The 18,256-nt window shown below is 38.1% G+C and overlaps 1 protein-coding gene across 1 annotated transcript in view; it reads left to right on the top strand.

The window, feature by feature from the left end:
- The window catches only part of PIEZO2 (piezo type mechanosensitive ion channel component 2), a gene marked incomplete at both ends in the record, with an annotated part of 304,315 nt that overhangs the window by 105,791 nt on the left and 180,268 nt on the right, over window positions 1-18,256 (top strand). Inside the window, one exon of the mRNA XM_084260620.1 lies at window positions 4,581-4,706. Within this exon, the coding sequence (XP_084116746.1) occupies window positions 4,581-4,706 (126 nt within the window). The remainder of the gene's footprint in view (window positions 1-4,580; window positions 4,707-18,256) is intronic.

Below are 18,256 nucleotides of genomic sequence, written 5' to 3'. Positions count from 1 at the left end.
GCATATTAACATTTATCACTCGCTGTATGCTATCAAAGATTATGTGAAGAATGACTTCTGCTTTGGTATTTCATCTGCTGTGATCTGAATAAAAAGTGTTGTGTAAGGAAACTCCCCCCCCCCCAAACTGTTGAAGTAGAATTGAAGGTGTTGCAGCAGTTTGGCGTACAATGTATGGCATAAAGAGAGGTTGGAATTAACTCTTAAATCTACTCTTTAGGTGAAACCATGGAGCACATACGATCATGGTGTAGGAATTGCCCTGTTGGAATAGTAACAAGTTTTGAATTAATTTACTCTATTTTTTCTCCTCTTTTCCCATTCCTGATATCATTATGACATGCCAACTGCATACTGACCTTTTGAACTGATCAAGTTCTGCATTTAGATGCTTAGTAGATCATTTGTTAGCAGCATTCTAAACTTTGTTAGAGACACAACAGTTTTTTGCTGTGCCCCATCCAAAGATCAGAAAGGAAAAAACCCGTGTGGAATGCAAATGCACCTTGCAAGCGACTGGAAATACAAATATGATGTGAAATGTTCCTCAAATTAGGCTAAGGTTCTTGGTCAGATTATATTATAAAAACTAATTTATGTCATTTTAAAGCAGGTCTCAGTGACCATTGGCCATTCATGATCTCTGAGCACGTGGTTTTGGAAGAAGCTCTTATGAAGTTCCAGACACATAAAAAAATTGAGTTCTGTCACACTTTGTGGTTTTAGGGAAGGAGGTGGCAGAAAAGATCATGGGACTGCCCGTCTAAACATGAATGTACTGTTTTAGTAAGTTGCAAAGGATGTGAGCATCAGACTCCACCTTTGCATACAATCACGATGTAGAGAGTCAAGAAGAGCATATGTTTGTTGAAGGCAGCAGTCCTAGTCGGACACATTCAAATCATTAGTTGTACTGAGGTTACATGCCTGTGGCTGGAGGGGACATGCCATCACTAATCCAGCTCTTGGCTGGATTATCTTGAAAAATAAGAAATGGATTCCTCTGCTGTGTGTGAAAAGCTTTTTGGCCCTCTTGAGTCCAGTGTAGTGTTGCAGCTGGGCTGGAGAGAAAGAGGGTAATGAAACTTTTGCATCCTGACCAGTTCCCAGAGGGCCTGGTTGGAGGGAGAAAACCCTTTCCCCAGGAGCCTTCCTGAGGGACAAGGGGGCTGGAGCATAGGTGTTGATACACTGAGGTACATTCTAAAATCATATGCCAGGTTTTGGTCTCACTGGGTGCCATTAGAAATGGCACACTGCATGTAAGCAAACTCACTTTTAGTCTTTCAGGCCAGTTCTGCTCTCTGCATCCATCAGTTTGCCACAGGTGGTGGCACCACACTGATGTAAATAAAATCAGAACCCAGCTCTCTCAAGCTATGAGCCCAGGTGTTTTGCAGAAGGTTTTTCTTATTTTAGTCTTGATGGACAGAAATGAGTCTATTAATTGAAGACAAAAATGGAGGAGTCAGTGTTGTTATTTCTGGTGTGGGCTGGGGTGATGTTCTCTTGTTTGTCCATGCAGCTTTCTGAAAAGTAGGTATTTCCTTCTCCAGAACAGTCAGCTTCAGTTCACGTTCCCAAGGACTTTCACATTAGGGCAACTGAAGAGTTAAGGTATGTTTTGGCAAAAAAAGTGTAACTGAGAGTGAATTACAATAAATTAAAAAAAAGGATGACAAAAATCTTTTTTCCTCATCATAAATTCCTCTGTTGTATTTCAGGAGTTTAATTTCAGCTGCCCCTTTTCTTACCATTTCAGTGCTGTACACATACAGTTAATTTTTTCTTTGTGTAATTTAGAACTAAGTTTCCAGTAGAAATAAAAAAGTAAGTAAAAATACAGTCAAATGGGTTTATCCAAACCCCACTATAAATTGAAACTCGTCCCTTATCCAAATCTGTCACTTCGTCCTTGGCATAAATTATGTATCCAGTAATTCACTGATTTTTAGCACTCCCATTTCTCCCAAGTTGTTGATGCCTCTCCAAAACTTTTGAAATCAGGGGCATAGTATTTCTTACTCTTCTCCAAATGCTACTTTTGTGTAGTTTCTGCTGGCACAGCTGAATGCGACGCAGTCAAAGGGCTCCTGCTCAGTAGGATCTGACGGTGGTCCTGTCCCATTAATGGCTGTGAAGAGAGCAGCAGCCCTTGAGGAATTCTATAACCTGCTCTGAACATGTCTAGTTGCCTTCCTGCTGTGCATTTCCCCCGCTGCATTAACCAGTACACTGAGATACTAATTATCATCCTGGGTATTAGTCCTTCAACATTTTCCCCAGCATTGTGCTGAAGATCTTTTTTCAACGTTTCAGCATTTCAAGAAAAGTATTTGCAGCATTTTCTACAGCTTCTAAAAGGAAGATAATTGCAGAAGTTATGGCTTTGTTAGAGAGAGGCTTGGTTTAATCTGCAATTCAAATGGGTTTGTTTTCGAGCTTTAAAAAATGAAATCTAAAATTAAGAAATATTTTGAAGAGATATGGCAATTGAAATATCAAAAGATGGACCCAAGTCTTTTAGTAGTTTTGTTTCTTTATGTGGAAACTGTTTAGGAAATGAATGTGTATTGCCTAACTGTATATAGCTTTTTTTCTTCTTTTTCTTTGGAGGCTGACAGAAACAGTTCTGTCAGAAAGCTTCCAAATCCACTTCTATATGAAATATCTGATGGTATGATATCTATTGAATTGTTAACTCCTGAGCATGGAGGAGAGTTTGTTGGCTGAGAACTTCAGAAATCACCACTCTGTCTTTAAAATCTGTATATTTTAACACAGCTGATAAGCTCCTGGAGTTTGTGTTGTCAAGCTGTTTGTCTCCAGCTTTAAAATACGTAATATTTTAGTAAATTCTGACCATGCAGCTCTTGTAAGACCATGTGTATGGGAGCTGGTAATGCAAACCACCAAATACTGAAACTTGCCAAAAAAAATTGTACAAGCTAGCAGTCCATAGATTGCATTACATATGACATCATATTTAACAAATAATTTAATCATATGTAGCATTTCATATATTCATTCTTCTAATGAATTTGAAAATAGGTTTTTTTTTTAATTTATGCTTTTATAGTGCTTAGAAGCTGTTGTCCTAAGCCAGGACACTAGGCCAGCTTCTATAGAAGAGGACTGAAGAATGACGTCTTATCCAAAGAATTTAAAATCTAGTTTGGGGGGTTTTGGGTTTGGTGGGGTTTTTTTTAATACTCTGCAGCCCAGTTTATCTGTTTTCTGTGTGGACTGTTGTGTTTTACCAATAAAGGCTAGTGAATAGGTCATACAAAGCACCTATCTAGTGACTGTATATTCCTTTTCAGATCACAGAAATTAATACCTAAACCTGCTCTTGCCATTTTTTAATTTTAAATGTTTCATCTCTTTATTTAAAAAAAAAAAAAGTTTTAAATCTTAGGGAGTGACATAATCCAAAACCTTTACTAAATATAACTGAATCACGTTTATCTGTTCCTTTGCTTTATAAGCGACCTTTGGTCATCAATGGCATGCTTGAACTAGAACAAATATAAAGCAAAAAGGTGATATAGTGGCTAAATACAGAATATGAACCATTGTTGTCTTTCTAGCATTTGCTTATAAGTGACCCATGCACAGTAGGTATAAAAGAAACAGGCTGCATGTAGAGTCAACATTTCTGAGGTATACTAGTTCTGTCCTCCATAGCCTTGGCTTCATTTGTAACCCAGTTTTTAGTCTGTAAATAAAAGAATGACCCTCAAAAGCAAAATACTTTGGAAATAGAAAGTTTACTTCAGATAGGTCAGGTAGGGTAATATTTAATGTTGTCTTTTATCAGCGATAGAACTTTGTCTCAAAGATGCATATTTTCTGCAATAGTAATGGTTTACTTAATTTATTCATACCTTGCAAGTTTGGCTGCCTCTGATTAAGATGAGTGTTTCCTAGAGGATATATTTATTTCTAAGTCTTTGTCAAACATTTTCTATGGGTTCCTGACTATAGGCGTCCAATAAATCATAGAGAAACCATGACCGAGTTTATCTGGCACAGGATAAATGTTTTTCAACAACTTCTAAAGGAAGATAAAGAGGGCAGCCTGCACAAAGCAAAGCATTCACTTAAAAGAGTATGTCTGTAGTCCTGAGCCAAACGGAGATTTTTGTGTTGTTATCCCCCTCCCATGTAATTTGTTTCAGGAAGCGTAATTAGATTACAGTTTTTTAATTTCTCAAGATTGGAAGCATCATCCATATTTCGTTTTTGTACCAGGCAACCTGGTGATAAGCATCATGATATAGTTAATGATGTAAAATTGCTATCTGGAGACTTGAGAAACTTTTTTTAAATCCAAAAAGTAAAAGGAAATACCAGTAATAACAATAATTGGGATTTGTGATTAAAGAGTACTCAGATTACAGTATAAATTGACTATGTTTTTTTCTGTGATGTTGACCCTGAAAGGGCAATCATGAGTAATGTGAAACTGACTTGTAGAAATATCCTTGGTCAGGATATCTTTAGTGGTCTTATACGGAAAACCTTTAAGCAGTGTTTAGAAATGTAACAACTATATGTATGTACATTTTGTCTTTTAGGGCATACAGGACGGTTATTAAAATCTCTGTGTTTCACCAGTCTATCATTCCTACTGCTGCACATCATCTTTCAGATAACAATAAACAGTCTTGAAGCTGGAAAAACTATCCAACCTGGTTTTAACTGTGAGTAAAACCTTTTAGTTTTTATTAGCATTTTAAGTGGTTTCAAAGGTAAAACATTGATGAGAAGACACTTAACATTGTGCTCCTGTGGGTTCGCAGCTCGCTTCAGTTCCTCAGATTGTTTCCTTAAGAATTACTGTGAGTAAAGAACTGAGAGAAATGTACTATTTTGTTCCCCCAGAAATGCATTTTCTTTGGGTTTAACACTGACACTTAGACTTTCTCAAAATTTCCTCAGAATCTGAGGTAGATTGTAATTATAGATCATAATTCAGTGTGTTAAGAATAAAATGAGATATAGTAATGAACACCCCTCTACCCATGCATTATGCTTCTGTCTGATAGACCTCTAGAGAGTTATTCATTTGATTTAACTTCAAATCATGACCTCGAGATTTATGTTTCTAAACAGTATTTGTCTCTTTCTTGCCTGTCTTGTATGTGAAGAAGGATTTTCAGTTTTTATTTATAAGTAAACGCTACTTGAAAATATATTGCATGACATTTTGTATCTTCCTGTCTCAGGAAATGTTCTTCAATAATTCAGAAGCGAACGTTCTTTATTGTGGAGAAGTTAATTAAAATATCTGTCTGGTGATTTGAATATGTAACCTCCAGGTAGAAACTATTTGTACTTGTCTTATGGTGCTTATGTTTAACATTTAAACCTGTCAACTCACCGTTGATAAATGCCCATTTAATTCATCACAGTGTGTGCTGCTGCCACTTGAGTAAACAGCTGTACTACAATTCAACACAAAAAAACCCGTATATGAAGTAAAGCATTTGACTTAAAGTAAAAAAAAAATCCGAAGGAAACTTGGAGAGAACATTACCATTTCACCTTGAACTCAAACCATTTCGTAAAGTAAAAGGCATAATTGTGTTTAGGAAATATCATTTTTAACTTGAAAGTCTTGGGCTTTGTTGGTTCAAATCAGACTTTCATAGTCTTAATTTTATTTTTTTTTCCAAAATGTGTATTATTGATTGAGAAAACTGCATTAGTTGCTTTCCTATAACTGTTTAAGATTCTTATGACTAAGAAAACATCATATTTACTTAGATTAGAGTAATTGTATCAGCTAGACATTCTTTGTATGAGTAGAGATTTCCTAACTGGCCAAGACAGAGCTACAACCACTGGGTTTTTTTTCTTCCTGTGGTGGGAACCAGGGCCTACCATGGGATCTGATTGAAAGAACTACTTCACCCTGAAGAGTCCACTCCTGAAAAAACAAACGTACCATTGCTGCCTGTTTATTAACAGCTGAGTGCAACAGCTTCTATTCTGCTTGCCATTAATAATGATTTCCTTACTCCGAGCCTCATGGGACAATGTGTATGACTGTAATAGTACATTAAATGCACCTCAGATTGCTCTCAGACACCGAGGCTGATTGGCATGAGATTACCCACATCCTCACCATTAAGTTCTCTTTGCAGGTCTCTTTTAGGGTGCAGAGCATGGGTTGAAGTTTCCTGTTAGGAACAGTATTTATCTCACAGGAACTCCCAAATTGTGCTTGAGTTTTTTGGAAGAGAAGTTGGCTGTCCAAAGTTGTTTTGAGATTCTTTTAACTGATTAGTAATATGAAAAATCCAGCTGTTGAATTTCAGCACCTGAATACATTTGCGTAGTAAGGTGGCACCATTTAATTTACAGTTATATTTGGTGAGCTTCAGGTGAAGCTAGTGAAGAATGCGGTGGGATACTTGCATTATAGATGATCTTCTCCCTGGGATCCAGCAGCAGGATACATGAAAATGGTTCAAAGCTGTGTCAGGGGAGGATTAGACTGGACATTATGAGGTATTTCTTTATAGAGAGGCTTCCTAGAGAGGTAGTTGATGTCCAAAGCATCTCAGTGTTTAGGAGGTGTTTGGAAAATGCCCTCAGTAACATGTTTTAACTTTTGGTCAGCCCTGAAGTGGCTAGGAAGTTGGACCAGGTGATTATTGTAGGCTACATCCAACTGAAATATTCCTGTTCTTTATTTTATTCTTGCTCTCATGTAAATGAGGTGAGAGTAAGTATTGTAAATGTGCACTTTTGGTGCACTGCTTTCTACGGTAAGTAAAAAGAGGAGGAAGAGAAAAAAGTCTGCTAGCAGAAAGGAGAAAATCCTTGCAATATTTTGGTTTACATTTAATTGCTTGTTTTTGCTATGATAAAGCATGTAAAATTTTCATGTCTTCCTACAGTGTTTGTTCCCTCTCTTTCATCCTGCAGGAAATTTAAAGCTGATTCTGTAGCTCGATAATTTGCATCTCAGAAATGAATAAATACATGTTTCAACTTAATTATCTGTATTTTTCTAATTTATTGGCTTCTGGTCGCTATTAATCTAACTCCTAATAGTTCAAGAAATGGGTGAGAGTGGGCTATACCTTTGTTTTCCAATTCTATAGGTTAGTTTGTCACAGTATGGTCAAATGCCAGCTTCTGAATCAAAAGATCATTTTCTGGTTTTAGTTTTTCTTTTCACACTGCTGTATTAAAGCCTCTGAAAATATTTTCATTTTGGTAATAGAAACACTTAAAAATGTTTAAATTAGAGGTGTGATACAGACTATCACCTCTTAAACCTTCTACAGTTATAGTTTCGTTTTGGAAATGAAGAACAACTAACCTTTATCTTTTCACATCTAGAAGCAATTTAATTTGGGCCATCTGCAAGACCAAAGCAGACATGCAGAATTTCAGGCTCGTTTTAAATTATTATGCTCTTATCCTGGATTTATGTTACTGAAAAATCACCTGATAGATACTATTTAGGATATGTAAATCCTGGAATGTTTATGTTTAGCTTCACCCATTTCTCTTTTAGAGCTCATATACCTTCTCTTTCAGGATTGCTAGAAAATGCTACAGCGTTTTCTAAGTTATACAGGAGAAGTGTGTTGGCAGGTCAATAGAGGTGTTTAAAAATGTTGAGCCAATGCGGGGTTCTTACTTCTTCAGAGCCTTGAGTATTGCCTAGCACTAATAAAAAATTGTTATTAGAACTCCTTATTTAGCTTAATGAAAGGTTTCTGGTTAGCCACAGCTGCATTGTAGGGAACTGACATTGAATACCTCCCAGATATTTCTTTTTAAAATCAGAGTTCATATAGGGAATTAAGAGAATAAATACAGAAAAGGTGAGCTGGGCTAATTGCCTTAAGCTATCAAGAGCCAGATAACCAGTCTTGTTTCACAGATGATATTGCCTTATAAATGAGAGTGTGATTTTGAGATGTAGTAGTATTCATGCAGTAACATAATTTCATTATTAGATTTGTGCTTCTGATGGGATAAAATTCTGATTATTAGATTAGGTAATGTCTTTTGCATATAGAATCTGTGAGATGAGATGGGAAATGGAAAATTAGATCACAAGGTTATACATAGTCGTCTTCTTCAGTATGCAAGCTATAGTTCTTTCCTAGGACTAGTTTTAAACATCTTTAAAAGTGGCATTTCCACCAGCAGGAATGTTGCCCTTGATGCTCATTTAAAACTTTATTTCCAATAAATTAATGCATTTATTCCTCATCATACTACTCCTCTAAGTGCATCCTCTTCTTGTGTTTGGTCTGTAAAAATGCCTCAGGTCCTTTTTCCCTTCAGTGTATACATCCTTTTTTTTTATTATTTTGGGCTGACTGTACCACCATTTGGTTTTGAATTCTGCAGATGGATCTACTGAAACACTTTACTCTTTCAGAACTGGATTTCAGTCCATGAGGAATGCAACTGAGAATAGTTCAACTATTCACTAATTAAGTGTGTATTTTGTTTGTTAGACTAGAAAAAGGAACATTTAAGGTATATCTGGCTGCTTTTCTTATATGTCAAATAATGGAACTGCTGGAGCTGAAATACATACCTGGAAATACTTTGAAAGGCTTCCGGTGAATTTCTGCATTTGTATAGTTTGGGTGATTTATTTACAAATGCTTATGTGAAGAAAAAGGGAGAATAGGCTTGAAGCCAGAAATTGCCTAGATAGCTTCTCTGTTAGATCATGGGAACTAAATTCAGATACTATTCTCTCCCCAGTGTATCGTGGTGAATGTCAAACAAATGCATGCCACCATTGAGGAATCATAATAACTTTCTGCTTTAGATAAATTTTGAAATGATTTCTTGGCTAAAAGACCATCCTGTGTTTGCATTACTACCAGTGTGTCCCTGAGGTTTTGGGTTATATTAGGAAGCAGCAATACCCAGTACAAATAAATGAGGTTTCACCATTTATTGAAAGCTCAGACTCAGAACTGCAACTGACCTTTTGTAGGAATGAATAATTACTTTCTCCGGTATAGCTGGTGAGATTTCATGTTTCTTGCACCCTCCTGAGCATCCTTTTAGGGTTGTGCTGGTTTACTGCATCTGTAAAGACAACAGGATTTCTAGTTGGAGTTATTAACCCATTGGAAATAAAGATGTTGCTTTTGCTTATAAAGGGGCAAAAGATTAAGAGATTTCATAAAGAACTATGTATTTCTGTTTCAAAGGTGAGTGACAGATGTAAGTAGGTCTTCAAATTCCATACCTTACTGGCCCAAAGCCTGCCCAGTCTGAGCATATCTCATGGGCTCATCAGCTCTTTGGACATACCATTTCATGAGGTGCTGCCTTGAAAACAAATATTTTGAAAATACTGCAAGTTTTTAAATGCTATTTCATGAAACAAATAATTCTGTTCATTCCCTGATCCTGAATTGTCTTGATAATTTTGGCAATTTTAATGTCAATGATGTTACTTCATATGAAATGAAATGAAACCAAATGGCACTAAGAAAACTAGAAGATGTCATAACAAAGTGAACATTTAATTTTAATAGAGGAAAAAGTCAGTGTCCTCTGGAATGGTTTTGCTTACCAAAATCAAAGGTAAATTACCCACATTAAACAGGGCTCAGACACTTGCATCCCAGACAAACCAGCTCATCTTTCTTTAACAAATACATCCATTCCTCACTGACCAGGCAGATGCTCAAGAAGCCTTCCAAACAACTGGTTTAACTGCAAAGTTGAGATCTGTAGTTGCCTCCAACATATGTGTAACTTACTCTTCCTTTTTGTTTACTGAAATCTTCATTTCAACATTCTAGGGTTTACCTGATCCCTTCTTTTGACCTCATACTTGCATTTTCTTGCATTTCTTTATTCTGAGATGTGTAGAGACTGAAGTATTTAGTCTGTTTAGCGATTGCCTTAGGCTGTTGTAGTTGAAACTAAAATAGATGTCATCTGTAGCTTATCTCAGTCTGAAAATGTGTGTTTAAAAGCAAATCTTTATTCCATTAAGAATGGGCATTATCTGCATTGTAATCATATTTTTGTGTGCCATCCCAGAGATTATAATATTGGCCAAAGCCTGAGTAAAAAGTTGCCTTTAAATGATTTAGAAACAGTTCTCTCTATTATTACAGAAGTTGTCAGATTGTGCTTTTTTGGAGAGTTGTCATTGTGCTTTTTGAGGATAAGGTTCAGTAATTAATTCATGTTTCAAGAAGGACTGTGAAGTATCCATATAAGCAAAGTTTTTGTAGAATGAAATCGCCTGCTGTAGTATTGCAGAAGAGTTGGCAAATACAGTACAAACTTACAGCGTTAGAAGCTTAACTAAACCAGTTCCAGAGTGGTGAGTGGTGTTTCAGTGGGGAAAAAGTTACACACCAGTATTTTCATAGGAGATATTAGACAGATTCTCAATAATCTCTGGCACCTATGCAAGACTGACAGTACTAAATCCTGGAACAAAGAAGTCTAATTTTAATGGAATTCAGACGCCTACATATTTTTTGAGCTTTGAGCTACAGTCTTTATTGATTATTAAATTGGTATAGACAGCTAGTTACCTGGGGAGACTTTTTGCTCAGTTTTCATGAAAGGTCAGATACTTCATGTGTTTTGCCTTTGTGGTATGTCCTCACCAAGCTATCTGAAGCTTTGTTGCTTAAGTATCTTAGTAAGATACTAAAGGCTGAGCATATGAGAGGCTGAAGATGTTTCCAGAATGCAGGTTGATACAACTTTTTACGAATGAAATGGAACTGTGAAAATACTGTGTTTGTTCAATGTCAATACATGGATTTTTATCCTTCTTTATCCCAAGCAGTAAGACTGTCTCTTTGTGGTCCTTCTATCTGACTGGTGACATGTGGATTTTAAAACCCCTGCCTTGACTGAGCATGTAGACTCCTTTGAGAAGGGACTTTTCCTGTTCTGTGGTTTGCACTGTATGACCTGCAGCAGTAGCTGGCTGTGTGGATGAAGCTTGTGGAGATACCACAGCTTACAGAATAATGAGAATATGATTTCATCAGAGCTTCCCTCTTACCAGCAACTGTCTCTGCAGCATGAGAACCATTTATCCAAATCTCCACTGAGAGAGAGAATATTCTGCAGAGATAATCACAGGGAGTGCGTACATAGATTGCAGTAGAGCATTCCTACCTGAAGTTCCTGTCGTTCTAGTTCACATGGCAACAACCTCTGAAAACACAACAAATGATGGAAAGGCAGGAGACATGCCGTTAGGGGAAATAAAGGGTTAATGTAGTTCCTATCATCTCTGGTTTCATACTGTGCTGTTTGTTGCATAGGTGATAGAGAATCATAGAATGCGTTAGGTTGGAAGGGACCTTTAAAGATCATCTAGTCCGACCCCACTGCAGTAAGCAGAGATACCTTTAACTAGAGCAGATTGCTCAGAGCTTCATCAAGCCTGAGCCTGAATGACTCCAGGGATGGGGCCTCGTCCACCTCTCTGGGCAACCTGTTCCAGTGTCTCACCACCCTCATAATGAAGAACAACATCCTAATGTCTAATCTAAACCTACCCTGCTCTAACTTAAAACCATTGTCCCTCATCCTATCATTACATGGCCTTACAAACAGTCCTGCATGCAGCATCTGAGCCATGAAATACATAAAAGGAAATTTCTCTGTGAAGACAAGGAATACTTGGGACTAAAAAGAATGCTTAGCCATAACAAAATACTGTGAGATCCGGTTGTGGTAGCACAAATACAGTCATTAGACAAGGTCCTAGAAAGTTGTGTTGCTGTACATTATTACTCATCACCATTTCTGACTGTCATTTCAGTGTTTCATGAATCAGAAATGTGTAGCTGTAAACATTTAATCAAGGGTGTCAGCATGCCTCTTTTTTTGGCCTCACCAGAAATTTGCAACAATAGTTTATTATGCACATAAAAGTTAATTTTCATTTAATTCGGTACACATTGAATGTCAGCATTTCTTCAACACTTTTAGTGTAACTTTATGCAGCCAGGAAATTTATGGCTGGGGAAACAGAAGCTTCTGTAATTGCTTCTTAGGCATGTATGATAAGTCCTGCTTAATTTCCTGCTGGGTGTTACTGCCTAGCAGCTCGGAAAGTTGGTGTTCATTGTATTTATGGAGTCTTTATTTCTGGACTCAGCGTGCTGCCATGTGAAAATTGAGCAATATTCTAAATACTCATTTTCAGCCCTGATATATAACACCTTCTGTATAATGTATATAGTTACTCCATGAACACGTTGGCATACTCATTTGTGTTCCTCTATCTAAGAGGTCCTGACACAGGAGGTGATCCTTCTCACTGCCACTCACAGTTTGGTTTTTTGACAGTCAGATTTGCATTGGAGATAAGAACTGGGAAACTGCTGGGTGGCCCGTGGGGTATACATGGGCTTGTTTCTGAAGCTGGAGGTCTTCCAGAGGGATTCTTACCTTGCACCTGAGGAAACACCCAGCAGCATGCCTGTAGATGCTGTGATACAGACTTGAACAGTTTTCTGTGTCCCAGTTGTAGTTAGGGTGAGTACACCTGACTATGATGTAGTAGAAAAGAAGGGTAACCATCACTTTGATTTGGGGTCTTTTGGTAGGAGGGATCAAGTAGCTGTTGTCTGTCTCCCTCTGCCCTCTTAAGGGTAGGAGCTGAAGTAGCAAATGTAAGGAAGACATGAAGTCTGCCTGTGCAGGAGAAGGCATGTTATTAAATAGCAGAGAGGAGAAAAATGTGTGGAGGAGGTGAAAACAAAAGAGCGCAACTGTTAAGTTCATTTGTATTTTTGGTTAGTGCTCTTAGTAAATTGAGCAGCACACATGCAAAAGGGAGCCTCCTACATTTTTGTAAGTAGCTACTCCCTCAACTGTCCCCTAGTTATATACTTCCTGTGGAAACCTTGTTGGACAGTATGTGATGCAACTGCTTTCATGTCCCAAGTTATTAGAGAGTCTGTTTTCCATATTGTGAAAAGCTTTTGAAGATGACCAGCAAAGTCAGAAACAGGCTGCTCACACAAACAGATGAAGTGACAAACCTTGTCTACAGGGTGAGACCTTCACACTCATACCAGCCCTGCTGTTACAGTGGTTATCTTGGCTCACTGGCAATGTTTTGGTAGAGTAGTATGGGGTGTGTAAGGGCCAACATCATGGTACTTTAGCAACCGGCATCTCTGGGCTGTTACAGAGCACCATGTTGAAATGTTCCCTGGCTGGTTGTTCAGACCACTCTAACATAAATATTTTACTGGGGAGTTTTACTGTAGAATTACTGTTCAGGAATAGGAAACTATATATTTTTGTGTTGGACAATGTTTAGACAAATGCTTTCCACTGAGAATAAATATTTCACTTTATTTCTGAGGATCTGTCTCTTCTGTTTGGCTGTTTACATCTTTATGTATTGCTTTTCATGACGTAACCAGAGTATTTCTAGAAAGCCTGATTTGTTAGTGTGAGTCTTGGCATATGCCCATGCCCATGTTGGAAGTTTGAGGGGGTTTGGTCCCTGCGTCTGAGCCTTTGGGCTTAAGCCTGCTGTGTCTCTTCATGCTTTACATCGGCAGCATGACCTAGGTCTGAGTTGGGAAGCAAACAGCAAGTCTGAGGTGACATGATGACAGCTGCTCAGTAGAACCATTCTGACATGAGATGGACATCTGAGCTGGAGGCATGGTTGAGGTGGTGTGCCTTGGGGTGGCAGAACCCCTGGTGGATGGGCTCCCCTGGGCAACGCAGGCTGGACGAAGCTCAGGCTGAAAACTAGGTCTTGACTCGAGGTTACCTTGAGTTGAAAGAACTGGGTTTACTGAGCTGTTCTGTGGAATCTGTGACGTAAAACAAATCACCCTGTGAAACAAAGCAAAAGGCGTCGCTCACATAAATATGGCTTGGAGCCATCCGAGGAAGAAAATGTTTTCTTCACGGACTTGAACTTGAAATGCCTTGGTGGGCTCTCCTGCGTCAGTGTGTTAGAATGTAATCCTAAACCTGGGTCAAATACAAGGTGACCTTGCACACTTTGGAAAATCTGTCTTAAAATTCTCTTCAATTTCTGCCAGATACACAAGTCACACAGTAACCACACAGGGTGTGAGAGGCTCTACACCTTTTGTGTAAACATTGTGCAGCACATCTGCCATGTTTAACAAAATAAGTAAGAATAATTCCTTAACATTCAGGAAGAAAACATGTCCTTTACATCTTTGGAAGGAAGAGAACTTATCTGATGTGTAACCTTGATTTCCAAAGTTTTCAACATCTCTCTTTTGTTTCATTACAACTATAACATTTACCTGATCTCTGATTTTTGAGTATTCTGCCATTTCTATCTGTACATACTACGTTTACTGCTGAATTTTATCATACCATATTCCTTTAGGGATTTGTTTAAAGGAATCAAGAAGCTGAATTTCAGAGGTGTTACAACCATCATATAGACCAAAACCAGGAAGTTGTTCAACAGCATCCATGAATTTTGTAGTAAATGATAAATATTTCACAAAACTGCAAACTAATTTTTTACGTGTCTAGAAATAAGGGAGAGTACAGCACTGTCTTTCAAATCCAGTGACTGGAGAATTAACTTGATTTTCAGATAGCAGTGCTACCAAATGCCTATTTTGAAACTGAAAACAATTTGAATACTCTTTTCACACTGAAATAGCATGAAGCACTTACAAACATTTATGATGCACTCCAGCTGGTGGCTGGTAAGAGTTTTCTCAAGCTTTTTTGGGGTGTTGAAGAGTATATAGAATGTAGTTCCTGAAAGGAATGGGGAATGACGTAATTTGGAGTGCACTCATTAGTAAAAGCTCCTACTAGTATATTTATGTTACATATAATCATACATTTCAGAAGATGACAGCCAGCCCCAAATAAAAGGCACGCAGCCATGAGAACTGGTAACATTTTATGCATTTTCTGTTTTTTAATTCATGCATCACCTTACCTACAAAGGTCAAGAAATGTCACATAGCAAATTGTTTTTCAGGGCCTTTTTGGCACACAAGTTTAGAACATTGAAGTGCAAAAAGAGGATTTTTAACTCATCCTTTTGAGCCAGCAGAGTTTTGACCTGGTCGTGGATTGTGTCCCTGTGGTTTGTTGGCCATGCCACAGATGACTACATAGCAGGTTCCAGGAAATTGCTGCTTTTTCTAGACCTCACAGGTTTGTCTGTGAATAATGCAATGTTTCATGAGAGAATCCATGTTCTCACCTCCACTGTAGAAATGTTGAAGGACTCCAATTACACTCAGAACAGGCTCCATTGTAGAGTCTAGCAGCATACCATCATTCTTACAAATACAGCCCTTCGTTTAGGTGCCGAGCTGGATTTTAATGGTCCTAAAAATCTTACATCCACCTGCAGGGTGTGGTGGTCTAGTGTTAATTAAACACAGATGCAGTATAAAACTTGTGGAATTATGAGACATACTGGTGAAAGTCTTATTTATAAGTCTGGACTGGGTTTTTCCCCCCCTCTCCGTTTGAATAGAAAGGAGATTAAAAAAAAATGTTTTATGCGGCTAACTTTTTCTGTATACATGCAGATGTGAGGGAGGGACTCTCCCAGACTGCAACTGATATCCCAAATACCAGGAAAGTAAGAAACAATTGGAGCTGGTGTTGCGCTGGCAACAGTTCCAACTTTGAAACACTTCTTAGTCTCCCAGTTCTCATTTTTCATAGTTATCCTTTACCCGATTTTCAGCTATCTGATGTTTTATTTGCATAAGAATAAAATTCAAGACTGAAGCACAAACATCCAGTGCTCTGTGAAGGGAGTAAGGGATGCCTTTTAAACTGCTGTTAGATTGTGCCTAATTTCTTTCCATGAGGAAGAAAACACATTTTCATCTTCAGAGGCCTCATTCTTTACATCAGGAGTTTTCTGTGATTATTAAGTTTTAGAACTACACAGCAACCTGTGCAATTTCAGGAATCAGGCTGATTGGATTACCCCATTAGGCAACCTAACTAAACTGGGGGAAGAAGACATTTCAGCATTTTTATTCCAGTAATAAAATTTTATTTTATGAAATTCTCCAAAGTTAAAAAACCCTGTAAGTACCAGTGAGGAAGGAAGGTGCTTTGTATGGACAATAGAGGAGAAGTTCAACTTTGACTCCAAGTATGGCACCTTCCAAAAATATGCGGAGAGATATAAAACAAGCAAGGTTACAAGGGACGAAATACTTTGAGATCCAAGAGAAAAAAATTATGTGATTTTATTACCAAAATGGAAATAATTTTAGCATTGTCTGCAATGCATAAATTTGTCACATGGTAAATAGCTGTTTGTTGTAGAATGGAGATACTGAGCAGCAGTGATTTGTTGAACATGTGCTCCTTGGCCAGATGCACAATAGCCACGAAATGTGCAGGAGGAGGGGTGTGTGAAACCAGTGCTAAAGTCAACAGATACATGTGCAGGTTGTTCATCAGTGTCTGGTTACGCAGCTCAGAGTCCATGCTGGACTGGCTTTCCTACAGTCCTTGAGGTTACTATTCATGCAGCTGTTGCCTCAATGAGATTTGGGGGAAGGAATTGACATATATGAATATTTTTTTTTTATTCACAGTGTTGATTCAAACAAACCCATCACTTTCCAGTGCCGATTCTAAGCGTCATCAAGAATTTTATGCAGTTTGTAAATGAAAGCTTTTGGGGATTGACAGGTCAGATTTGTCTTCTCAGCATATAGATGTGAGCTGTGGTTCTGCCCAGTATCATAGTTCTACAGCCACGTGGGGCTAGGCCTATGTTCTGCTACTGTACTCTCATTGTATCATATTTTTATGAGGACTTTTAAGAAAAGCAAATTTCAGCTCATGAAACTGCACTGCTTTGAGAATGAAATACCACCTGTTCATTGCCATCACATTCTCCCAACAGCCTTTCCATGAGTTAGATTACAGAAAACCAATAATCGTGAATTTAAAAATTAGTTTTATGACTTCTCATGTCCTCACTGAAACATTGTCAGAATTCTCTCATATATGATAAAACAATATAATCCTGAGCAAGGAAGTTCCCAGAGTACACATCCACATAAAACAAAGCTGGAATGCTGATGTGGTTCCACGACATCTGGAAAAAGTCAAAGATGGGTTTCCACGTCTACCCTATGTCATCCTGGATAATAAGTAAATGATATCACATTTCCTCTTCAGAGCTCACAGTTGTTCCTGTCACCTTTTTTCTTTAAGCTATAGCAAAGCGTGAAATGTTCTCCAACACACTGTATTGAACTGCTGGGTGATATATTTGGTCAAAGGTAGAAATGGACATTTGTATTTTGCTGTATAATTTTCTTAGCGACAAGCAAAAAATTGAACGTTTTTAGGTAGTGGCAGCTCTCTATTTCAAAGACTTCTCAAACGTTGGTTGAAGTATTGGTTTTGTTATCTTGGAAATACTGAGCATCAAAAGCTCCATGTGATTCAGTTATTCCTTTTTACAAGAGTTGCATTTTGTTGTACAGTAACAGTTACTGTAAACACTATGAAGCGTTTATGCTTTATTAGGATAGTAATTTACAGAGAGGATATTGACTTTTAAGTGGGTGTCTCATTAGCAGTGATTGACAGGACCTGAGAGTCATAAAAGCAATCCTGCATGTATGGTTGCTGGTGCTGCAGCGGAGCCATTGCGCACACTGCGGGTGCTGGGTTAAAGACGGTGAGCTGCCTATAGCTGGTAGCTCACTGTTTCCTAAATGCACTAGATATCTTTTTTGCTTCCTAAAAGCTTTGATGGATGTAGCAGCAGTTGGCTTTTCTGTGAGCAGGTAGAAGATGCGTTGTTAGGCTGTTTCATGGCAGTAAAATGCAAGGTTTATCTGCCCACATTGTGCAAGGAGAATTTAGCAAAAGCAGCCACAGACCCTTGCTTTCTGTTCTCTGTTCAAAAAGCTACGATATGTAATTCTGGAAATTAATAATGGCTAAATCAGCAGACTGAGATGATGCTATACTACGTCTCTTAAGATTTGATAGTTTATTGATATTTTTAATGTGAGAAAAAAAACCCACCAGTTTATGTAAAATGGGGAAAACGTTTCTTGCTTGCTCTGCTTGCCTTCCCTGGCTGCCTTCAACATGCCACACAGTGACTGAATTCGCCTCTGAAATCTTCGCTGTCATGTCGTCTTTGAGTTAGGACCACTGCCGAACTGATCCCATATTTACAGAGGGTTTTGTTTGTGTTACTGTTGGCTACTTTCACCTTGGAGTTGTACCTTTT

Source organism: Gallinula chloropus (assembly GCF_964237585.1).
Source record: "Gallinula chloropus genome assembly, chromosome: 2".
In the NCBI taxonomy this organism is placed as follows: Eukaryota; Metazoa; Chordata; class Aves; order Gruiformes; family Rallidae; genus Gallinula; species Gallinula chloropus.
The sequence above is the reverse complement of the archived record's forward strand: the minus strand, read 5'-3'. Positions and strand labels throughout refer to the sequence as shown.